Source organism: Rana temporaria (assembly GCF_905171775.1).
Source record: "Rana temporaria chromosome 4 unlocalized genomic scaffold, aRanTem1.1 chr4z, whole genome shotgun sequence".
NCBI classification, from domain to species: Eukaryota; Metazoa; Chordata; class Amphibia; order Anura; family Ranidae; genus Rana; species Rana temporaria.
This window is the reverse complement of record NW_024404463.1, coordinates 60697-72728: the sequence shown is the minus strand read 5'-3', so window position 1 is coordinate 72728 and position 12032 is coordinate 60697. Positions and strand designations below refer to the sequence as shown.

The 12032-nt window shown below is 48.3% G+C and overlaps 1 protein-coding gene across 2 annotated transcripts in view; it reads right to left on the bottom strand.

Moving 5' to 3' along the window:
• Nucleotides 1–11475: 11475 nt before the first annotated feature.
• GNMT (glycine N-methyltransferase) overlaps nucleotides 11476–12032 on the bottom strand; it is a 61106-nt gene continuing 60549 nt past the window's right edge. The window contains exons 6-7 of one of the 2 annotated variants that reach the window (XM_040334332.1): nucleotides 11718–11914; nucleotides 11476–11633 (exon numbers count right to left, since the gene is read on the bottom strand). In XM_040334332.1, coding sequence (XP_040190266.1) covers nucleotides 11743–11914 — 172 coding nt within the window. In that variant the 3' untranslated portion in view covers nucleotides 11476–11633; nucleotides 11718–11742. Of the gene's footprint in view, nucleotides 11915–12032 lie in introns of both variants that reach the window. The other variant, XM_040334331.1, reaches the window with a different exon arrangement.

Sequence of the window (12032 nt, the reverse complement as noted above, 5' to 3'; positions counted from 1 at the left end):
AGATCCCTTCGCTGAGATCCCTTCACTGAGATCCCTTCACTGAGAGCCCTTCACTGAGATCCCTTCACTGAGATCCCTTCACTGAGAGCCCTTCACTGAGATCCCTTCACTGAGATCCCTTCACTGAGAGCCCTTCACTGAGATCCCTTCACTGAGATCCCTTCTCTGAGATCTCTTCACTGAGATCCCTTCACTGAGATCCCTTCACTGAGATCCCTTCACTGAGATCCCTCCACTGAGATCCCTTCACTGAGATCCCGTCCCTGAGATCCCGTCACTGAGATCCCGTCACTGAGATCCCTTCTCTGAGATCTCTTCACTGAGATACCTTCACTGAGATCCCTTCACTGAGATCCCTTCACTGAGATCCCGTCACTGAGATCCCTTCACTGAGATCCCTTCACTGAGATCCCGTCCCTGAGATCCCGTCACTGAGATCCCTTCTCTGAGATCTCTTCACTGAGATACCTTCACTGAGATCCCTTCACTGAGATCCCATCACTGAGATCCCTTCACTGAGATCCCTTCACTGAGATCCCGTCACTGAGATCCCTTCACTGAGATCCCTTCACTGAGATCCCGTCACTGAGATCCCTTCACTGAGATCCCTTCACTGAGATCCCGTCACTGAGATCCCGTCACTGAGATCCCGTCACTGAGATCCCTTCACTGAGATCCCTTCACTGAGATCCCTTCACTGAGATCCCTTCACTGAGATCCCTTCTCTGAGATCCCTTCTCTGAGATCCCTTCACTGAGATCCCTTCACTGAGATCCCTTCACTGAGATCCCTTCACTGAGATCCCTTCTCTGAGATCCCTTCACTGAGATCCCTTCACTGAGATCCCTTCACTGAGATCCCTTCATTGGCTCCCAGTAAAAGACAGAATCACTTTCAAGGCACTCTGCCTAATACATAAGTGTATTTGGGGAAACGCCCCCCAATATCTATGCGAGAAAATAAAAGCCCATAACCCCAATCACATTCTGCGATCCACCAATCAGAACCTCCTCCAGATACGCAAAGCCAGATACAAAACCAAAGGAGATCGAAGATTCGCAGTCCAGGGACCTCGACTTTGGAACACTTTCCCAACCTCCATTCGATTGGAGGAGAACCACCTGGCCTTCAGGAGAAAGATCAAACCCACCTCTTCTGAGGTCAAAGGAGAAATGGACACCAAGCGCCCAGCGGCGATTCAGTTCGCATGTGCCGCGCTATATACGTTTCTCACTCAGTAAATACACAAAGAAAGGTCCATAAAGACATGGATGGGAGAGTTTGGGGTGGAGGAACCTGACTGGTCTGCACAGAATCCTTACCTCAACCCCATAGAACACCTTTGGGATGGATTAGAGCGGAGACTGCGAGCCAGGCCTTCTCGTCCAACATCAGTGCCTGACCTCACAAATGGGCTTCTGGAAGAAAACGTACCTTACATACAATAGGCAGAGAAGGAATGGCGCCCCAATCTGTATATCATTGAGGACAATAGACCTTTATGGGGGCTGTCCTGGAGGATCTTCTGGTCTATGGATGATGGGGGTCGGGGGGCATTTTGGGACTTCTTGTCACTTTTATTTCTCTGAAGAATACAAATTATCATGGTGCGGGGGGGGGGGGTCAGAAGACAAAGAGGGGACACAAATCTTTGGAGTCTGGTGGGGCTCCCAGTCTCCGCCTCTTCCCAGTCTCCGCCTCCTCCCAGTCTCCACCTCTTCCCAGTCTCCGCCTCTTCCCAGTCTCCACCTCCTCCCAGTCTCCACCTCCTCCCAGTCTCCACCTCTTCCCAGTCTCCGCCTCTTCCCAGTCTCCACCTCCTCCCAGTCTCCGCCTCTTCCCAGTCTCCGCCTCTTCCCAATCTCCGCCTCCTCCCAGTCTCCGCCTCTTCCCAGTCTCCGCCTCCTCCCAGTCTCCACCTCTTCCCAGTCTCCACCTCCTCCCAGTCTCCACCTCCTCCCAGTCTCTGCCTCTTCCCAGTCTCCGCCTCCTCCCAGTCTCCACCTCTTCCCAGTCTCCGCCTCTTCCCAGTCTCCACCTCCTCCCAGTCTCCGCCTCTTCCCAGTCTCCGCCTCTTCCCAATCTCCGCCTCCTCCCAGTCTCCGCCTCTTCCCAGTCTCCGCCTCCTCCCAGTCTCCGCCTCCTCCCAGTCTCCGCCTCTTCCCAGTCTCCACCTCCTCCCAGTCTCCACCTCCTCCCAGTCTCCGCCTCTTCCCAGTCTCCGCCTCCTCCCAGTCTCCACCTCTTCCCAGTCTCCACCTCTTCCCAGTCTCCACCTCCTCCCAGTCTCCGCCTCCTCCCAGTCTCCGCCTCCTCCCAGTCTCCGCCTCTTCCCAGTCTCCACCTCCTCCCAGTCTCCGCCTCTTCCCAGTCTCCGCCTCCTCCCAGTCTCCACCTCTTCCCAGTCTCCGCCTCTTCCCAGTCTCCACCTCCTCCCAGTCTCCACCTCCTCCCAGTCTCCGCCTCCTCCCAGTCTCCGCCTCTTCCCAGTCTCCACCTCCTCCCAGTCTCCACCTCCTCCCAGTCTCCGCCTCTTCCCAGTCTCCGCCTCTTCCCAGTCTCCGCCTCTTCCCAGTCTCCACCTCCTCCCAGTCTCCGCCTCCTCCCAGTCTCCGCCTCCTCCCAGTCTCCACCTCCAAAACTCCACCTCTTCTTAGTCTCCACCTCTTCCCATCATTTTCCAGCCTCTCATCAATGATCACATATGGATCAGGTATAGTGGGGGGGAGGGGTCCAACCATTAACCCCTTGTCTACTACATCCGACCCCTCACCTGATAACACAGGAGCATGGAAGGCGCCAACACTCCATCCTGGACCCCCATCTACACAAGAGTGAGATAGAGAGAGTCAAATCACCACTCAGAAGTCTCAGCATTCTCCTAAACCAGTCATGGTGAACCTCAACCCCCCAGAGAGCCAGAGCATCATGGGAAATATACTTCCAAAACTCTGGGTGGCCGAGTTTCTCCATCACTGACACCAATGATGGGGCATTATTCCTCCCACTGACACCAATGATGGGGCATTATTCCTCCCACTGATACCAATGATGGGACACTATTCCTCCCACTGACACCAATGATGGGACACTATTCCTCCCACTGACACCAATGATGGGACACTATTCCTCCCACTGACACCAATGATGGGACACTATTCCCCCCACTGACACCAATGATGGGACACTATTCCTCCCACTGACACCAATGATGGGACACTATTCCTCCCACTGACACCAATGATGGGACACTATTCCTCCCACTGACACCAATGATGGGACACTATTCCTCCCACTGACACCAATGATGGGACACTATTCCTTCCACTGACACCAATGATGGGACACTATTCCTCCCACTGATACCAATGATGGGACACTATTCCCCTCACTGACACCAATGATGGGACACTATTCCTCCCACTGACACCAATGATGGGACACTATTCCCCCCACTGACACCAATGATGGGACACTATTCCTCCCCACTGACACCAATGATGGGTCACTATTCCTTCCCTGACACCAATGATGGGGCACTATTCCCCCACTGACACCAATGATGGGACACTATTCCTCCCACTGACACCAATGAAGGGACACTATTCCTTCCCTGACACCAATGAAGGGACACTATTCCTTCCCTGACACCAATGATGGGGCACTATTCCCCCACTGACACCAATGATGGGACACTATTCCTCCCACTGACACCAATGATGGGACACTATTGATCTTTTATTGAAAAGAATCAAGCAACCAAATTTTATACAAAAGTAAAAAACAAAACTATAGTACAAAACTTCAAACATAAATCCAAAGAAAACACATCCAGGTTCAGAATATATACAATATATACAATATACACCACCACCAAAACATTACTACAAAACTATTTACACAAAGCAGCAGAGAGGGCCTAAGAGGCACAACCCGTCACCTATGTACGCAGCCATTTATCAAAAATAATAATCTAGGGTGATAAGAGACAGACAGCCACACCCGGGAAAGAGACTCCTGGCAGTCAGGGAGGCTTGAAACCCCTCCACGCCTTCAGCCAAGCCCCCTGAGCCCGCTTGTCTCTCTCAAGCCCCCGAATCTTCCCCACCTCATGCACAATGTCATACACCACCACCTCAACAGGAAGGATTTTTTGCCGAATGCTGACCTGACACCGTGCGTTCCAGGTGAAATAACGGACCACTAGGCTAACTAAAAAAAGTGTATCCAAACAAAAACCTCCACCGGTACTGAATGCTCCGTACACCCACTCGGCATAACCCAGCCTGGAGAGGAGAGGAACACCGAGCGCCCGCCCCACCTGTTTGTACACTTCTATGTCAGAAAATGGTCCATAGTCTCCTCCTCACCTGCACACTCCTCCCGAGGACAGCTACGATCCACCCCACTGCGGAATTTCAAATTGCCCCGAACATAGAGCCTCCCATGGAAGCACAACCAGGCCAGATCCCTAAATTTAGGAGGTATTCTATCCAAATTAATTAGTCTCAACCCCGCCCTCAAAACTGGGCCTGGGCAATCCCTTAAGGCCAGTGGGTCATGAAAGACTTCGCTCAAGACTCGACTCATAAGGTCTTTCCTCGGAACCGATCTGAGATCTTCAGCCGACAATCGCCACTGCCGCAGTAACTTCAGGCACGGAGCTACATAGGCTGGTAGCTGACCACGATGACCCCTGCGATTCTTCACTTGGCCACCTTCTTCCCAAAGTCGCAGAAAAGGACTAAACCAAGATCTAAATATGCCTGCCCATCCAGGAGGTTCCACTGCAAGCATACTACCAATGTTAAACTTGAGAAATAGCAGTGAAAAGAAAAGAACTGGGTTGACCATACCTAAGCCACCCTCCCTCCTGGATAGGTAGGTGACATTCCTCTTGATGGGGTTCAGTCTGTTCCCCCACAGCATCTGGAAGAACACACTATTGACCCTAGCATAGAGAGACACTGGCAAGATGCAGACAAAGCTGACATACAAGAAGATCGGTATCAGGTAAGTCTTAATCAGATCAACCCTTTCCCTCATAGATAACTTCCATCTCTTCCAGTTGACCACCTTAGCATTGGCAATTTCCAGTCTGCCTTCCCAGTTTTTGAGGCCATAATCGCCGGGTCCAAATTCAATGCCTAGTATCTTAATTCTTTCCCGGGGCACTGGAAAGGGAGATCAAACCCCTCACCTTCCTTTCCCATCCAGAAAACTTCACTCTTTTCCTGATTGATCTTGGAGCCTGATGCTTCAGAATACCGTGATGTCAGAGAGACCACCTCATCCGCCTCATCCGTCCCAGTGACAATCACCGATACATCGTCCGCATAAGCAACAACCCTCAATGGCGGCTCACCCGGGAGACCCACTGGTACCCCACACAACATGCCGCTCTCTAGCCTCCTGATGAAGGGGTCGATTGCAAACACATAGAGCAGGGGACTCAGGGGACAACCCTGGCGCACCCCGGAGCCAACCTCAAAGGACTGCCCAACCCAACCATTAACAAGAGGGAAGCTTTCTGCCCCCTTATACAAGACTTTCAGCCAATCAACAAAACCACCCGGCAGACCGTACTTACTAAGGAGCAACCACAGGTACTCAAAAGCCTTTGCCTGATCCAATGTCAGCAAGTACTTTCCCCAGCCTGCAGCCCTGCACCGCTCCAAGGCCTCCCGGACAGCTAACACCGCTGTGAAGGTGCTCCTACCCTGGACCCAACAGTGCTGATGGCGAGAAAGCAAAGACTCTGCTACTGACGACAGGCGCCAGAAAAATATCTTCGCCAGTATCTTCCTATCGACATTAAAGTGGAGCTCCGGCCAAAATTACACTTTTTAAATATAAATACCCCTATAATACACAAGCTTAATGTATTCTAGTAAAGTTAGTCTGTAAACGAAGGTCCGTTTTGTTAGGTTGTTACAGCATTTTGAAAGTTTATAAACTAGCATTAGACCGTAGCCATCTTAAGTGTGGGCATCTGAAGCCAGACGGTATTACTTCCTGGATTTCAGCTTTGCAGATCTCGCACATGCTCAGTGCTGCACAAGCAGTGTAATAGGTTTCAGGTCAGGTTTCCACAGCAACGGCAGTGTCAGACGAAGTTGCCGCCCCTTATGAAGACCTCTCCTGAAATAACCCATTAAAAGTTGATATGTGGGTGGAATAGGGATTGGCGATCGCTAAAAGTAAATGTCATTAAAAGTTGATGAGCGGGGGGGGGGATTTGAGGATGGTTTCCGCCAATCGCTGAATATAAATTACATTGCCCATTAGTAGTTGATATACAGGGAGGGGGGGGTCGTGGTGGTTTTCGCCGATTGCCGAATGTAAATTACATTGCCCATTAGAAGTTGCTAACCGGGGGGGGTGGTTGCCGATCGCCAAATATAAACGACATTGCCAATTAGAAGTTGATAACTGGGGGGGTTTGCAGGATGGTTGCCGCCAATCGCCAAATAAAAATGACATTGCCCATAAGGTTGCCGCCGATCTCTGAATATAAATGACATTAGAAGTTGATAACCGTGGGGGGGGGTTTGTCGCGATCGCCGAATATAAACGACATTGCCAATTAGCAGTTGATACCCGGTGGGGGGGTTTGAGTATGGTTGCTGCCGATCGCCGAATAATAATTTGGCGAGTGGTACTTCCCATAGTCCCTCTCCAGAACCAAAGAGGCATGCCGGTCATATTGACACTTCCTGAGAAGGAGTTTCACTTCGGAGATTGCCCCAGGATCTCCTCCTCTCGAGACAAGAATATCCAGCTTCCTCCGCAAACGTTGGTAGGTCATGTATTTATTAAACTGTGTTCTATTGGCTAGGCCCCTGAAGAATCCAGCGATCCTCTTTTTGGTCAGCTCCCACCACTCAGCCTTGCTGCTACAAAAGTCCAGGAGGGTCACCTGTGCCTGAAAGAATTCCTCAAAAGATTGTCTAACATGTTCTTCCTTGAGTAGAGTGGAATTCAATCTCCAGATGCCCTTTCCCCTCTGAGGGGCGTCTGAAGCATTCAGGGCCACAGATAGCATACAGTGATCAGAGAACTCTACTGCCTGCACCACTGGGGGTGAGAAAGCAGAGGCCTCCTGTCTATCCTACTCTGACTATTACCACGATGAAAGGTGAACCCGGTGTCATCCGGGAGGTGCGCAATGTGCACATCCACAAGACCAGCATCCCTAACCATACTATTTATCATATCCCAGCCTGTCCTTGAAGTCCTTCCTGTCCTTGGGCCTAGTCACCGTATTAAAGTCACCTCCAAAGACCACTTGCCGGGATGTAAAAAGAAATGGCTTGATCCTTGTAAAAAGGCATTTCCTGTCCCACTTTGTGTGCGGCCCATAGACATTAATTAGGCGCAGGTCCTGCCCTCCCACAAGGACGTCTAAGACCATACATCTCCCAATCTCCACCTCAATAACCCGCCGGACAGTTACCATGCCGGTTTTACACAACACCGCCACACCGCCGTAAGGCTCGGCCGCAAGAGACCAGTAAGATGGACCATACCTCCACTCTCTCTTGCCAAGGAGGTGAGCCTAGTCACTTGCAAAAATAAAAAATACATTTCTGTCCGTCCGTCTGTGTGTCTGTTTGTGTGTCTATCAGTCTGTCTGTCTATCAGTCGGTCTGTCTGTCTATCAGTATGTCTGTGTGTCTATCAGTCTGTCTGTCTGTGTGTCTATCAGTCTTTCTGTGTGTCTGTCCATCTGTCTGTGTGTCTATCAGTCTGTCTGTCTATCAGTCGGTCTGTCTGTGTGTCTATCAGTATGTCTGTGTGTCTATCAGTCTGTCTGTCTGTGTGTCTATCAGTTTGTCTGTCTGTCTATCAGTCTGTCTGTGTGTCTATCAGTGTGTCTGTCTGTGTGTCTATCAGTCTGTCTGTGTGTCTGTCCGTCTGTCTGTGTGTCTATCAGTCTGTCCATCTGTCTGTGTGTCTATCAGTCTGTCTGTGTGTCTGTCCATCTGTCTGTGTGTCTATCAGTCTGTCTGTGTGTCTGTCTGTGTGTCTATCAGTCTGTCTGTGTGTCTGTCTGTGTGTCTATCAGTCTGTCTGTGTGTCTGTCCGTCTGTCTGTGTGTCTATCAGGCTGTCCATCTGTCTGTGTGTCTGTCTGCGTGTCTATCAGTCTGTCTGTGTGTCTGTCCATCTGTCTGTGTGTCTATCAGTCTGTCTGTGTGTCTGTCCGTCTATCAGTCTGTCTGTGTGTCCGTCTGTCTGTCCGTCTGTGTGTCTGTCCATCTGTCTGTGTGTCTATCAGTCTGTCTGTGTGTCTGTGTGTCTGTCCGTCTGTCTGTGTGTCTGTCTGTCTGTGTGTCTGTTTGTCTGTCTGTCTGTGTGTCTGTCCGTCTGTCTGTGTGTCTGTCCGTCTGTCTGTGTGTCTGTCTCTGTGTCTATCAGTCTGTCTGTTTGTCTGTCTGTGTGTCTGTCCGTCTGTCTGTGTGTCTATCAGTCTGTGTGTCTGTCCGTCTGTGACCAGCCTAATCCGAGCCAGGGAGCCCCTCAAATGTTTTTTCCTCTCACTACTTTGTTATGAAGCCTCTTGGTTGCCTTTTTCTTCATTGGAACACCCGGATGATATGATAGATGTGACCTTCATACATGACAAGATGTGACCTTCATACACGACAAGATGTGACCTTCATACACGACAAGATGTGACCTTCATACACGACAAGATGTGACCTTCATACATGACAAGATGTGACCTTCATACACGACAAGATGTGACCTTCATACACGACAAGATGTGACCTTCATACATGACAAGATGTGTCCTTCATACACGACAAGATGTGACCTTCATATATGACAAGATGTGACCTTCATACACGACAAGATGTGACCTTCATACACGACAAGATGTGACCTTCATACATGACAAGATGTGACCTTCATACATGACAAGATGTGACCTTCATACACGACAAGATGTGACCTTCATACATGACAAGATGTGACCTTCATACACGACAAGATGTGACCTTCATACATGACAAGATGTGACCTTCATACACGACAAGATGTGACCTTCATACATGACAAGATGTGACCTTCATACACGACAAGATGTGACCTTCATACACGACAAGATGTGACCTTCATACATGACAAGATGTGACCTTCATACATGACAAGATGTGACCTTCATACACGACAAGACGTGACCTTCATACATGACCTTCATACATGTGACCTTCATACATGACAAGACGTGACCTTCATACATGACAAGATGTGACCTTCATACACGACAAGATGTGACCTTCATACATGACCTTCATACATGTGACCTTCATACATGACAAGACGTGACCTTCATACATGACAAGATGTGACCTTCATACACGACAAGATGTGACCTTCATACACGACAAGATGTGACCTTCATACATGACAAGATGTGACCTTCATACAGGACAAGATGTGACCTTCATACACGAGAAGATGTGACCTTCATACACGACAAGATGTGACCTTCATACACGACAAGATGTGACCTTCATACACGACAAGATGTGACCTTCATACACGACAAGATGTGACCTTCATACACGACAAGATTTGACCTTCATACACGACAAGATGTGACCTTCATACATGACAAGATGTGACCTTCATACATGACAAGACGTGACCTTCATACATGACAAGATGTGACCTTCATACACGACAAGATGTGACCTTCATACATGACAAGATGTGACCTTCATACATGACAAGATGTGACCTTCATACATGACAAGACGTGACCTTCATACATGACAAGATGTGACCTTCATACATGTGACCTTCATACATGACAAGACGTGACCTTCATACATGACAAGATGTGACCTTCATACACGACAAGATGTGACCTTCATACATGACAAGATGTGACCTTCATACATGACAAGATGTGACCTTCATACACGACAAGATGTGACCTTCATACATGACAAGATGTGACCTTCATATATGACAAGATGTGACCTTCATACACGACAAGATGTGACCTTCATACACGACAAGATGTGACCTTCATACACGACAAGATGTGACCTTCATACACGACAAGATGTGACCTTCATACATGACAAGATGTGACCTTCATACATGACAAGATGTGACCTTCATACACGACAAGATGTGACCTTCATACATGACAAGATGTGACCTTCATACATGACAAGACGTGACCTTCATACATGACAAGATGTGACCTTCATACATGACAAGATGTGACCTTCATACACGACAAGACGTGACCTTCATACATGACAAGATGTGACCTTCATACATGACAAGATGTGACCTTCATACATGACAAGATGTGACCTTCATACATGACAAGATGTGACCTTCATACATGACAAGACGTGACCTTCATACATGACAAGATGTGACCTTCATACATGACAAGACGTGACCTTCATACATGACAAGATGTGACCTTCATACACGACAAGATGTGACCTTTATACATGACCTTCATACACGACAAGATGTGTCCTTCATACATGACAAGATGTGACCTTCATACATGACAAGATGTGACCTTCATACATGACAAGATGTGACCTTCATACATGACAAGACGTGACCTTCATACACGACAAGATGTGACCTTCATACATGACAAGATGTGACCTTCATACATGACAAGACGTGACCTTCATACATGACAAGATGTGACCTTCATACATGACAAGATGTGACCTTCATACACGACAAGATGTGACCTTTATACATGACCTTCATACACGACAAGATGTGTCCTTCATACATGACAAGATGTGACCTTCATACATGACAAGATGTGACCTTCATACACGACAAGATGTGACCTTCATACACGACAAGATGTGACCTTCATACATGACAAGATGTGACCTTCATACACGACAAGATGTGACCTTCATACACGACAAGATGTGACCTTCATACACGACAAGATGTGACCTTCATACACGACAAGATGTGACCTTCATACATGAGAAGATGTGACCTTCATACATGACAAGATGTGACCTTCATACACGACAAGATGTGACCTTCATACACGACAAGATGTGACCTTCATACACGACAAGATGTGACCTTCATACACGACAAGATGTGACCTTCATACAGGACAAGATGTGACCTTCATACATGACAAGATGTGACCTTCATACATGACAAGACGTGACCTTCATACATGACAAGACGTGACCTTCATACATGACCTTCATACATGACAAGATGTGACCTTCATACATGACAAGATGTGACCTTCATACAGGACAAGATGTGACCTTCATACATGACAAGACGTGACCTTCATACATGACAAGACGTGACCTTCATACATGACCTTCATACATGACAAGATGTGACCTTCATACATGACAAGATGTGACCTTCATACAGGACAAGATGTGACCTTCATACATGACAAGATGTGACCTTCATACATAATAAGACAACAATGTAAACAATATAGAAGACAATTTATTTTGCTCTTTGCAGTAGGATGTCCATTGGACCGCATACATTTCATTATTGGAAGTTGAAGGGCTTAAAGCTGATTTCATGTTTTCAATCGGAATGGTGAGAAGACATCAATGTTCTGATGACCTCACTGGTGACCTCACTGATGACCTCACTGGTGACCTCACTGGTGACCTCACTGATGACCTCACTGATGACCTCACTGGTGACCTCACTGATGACCTCACTGGTGACCTCACTGGTGACCTCACGCCGTCCTCTTGGTCACATGGATGAAGTAACATGGGTCGGTCTCTTGTCCCGGGGTGAAGGGCAGGAAGTCTCCGTACACCATGTGCTCACACCGACCCCCGAACGCCTCGCGTAGAAGGCCGGTGAAGGACTCCAGGCGGTGAGGGTAATAGGACAAGCGGAAATTGCTGCGGAAACAAAAGGTGACATCACTGACCAATCCTGAGATAGAAAATATCCATGAAATGACCTTTTTTTATGTAATCTTTATTTATGACAAAGAAAAATGAAAACTAAAGAGGATAT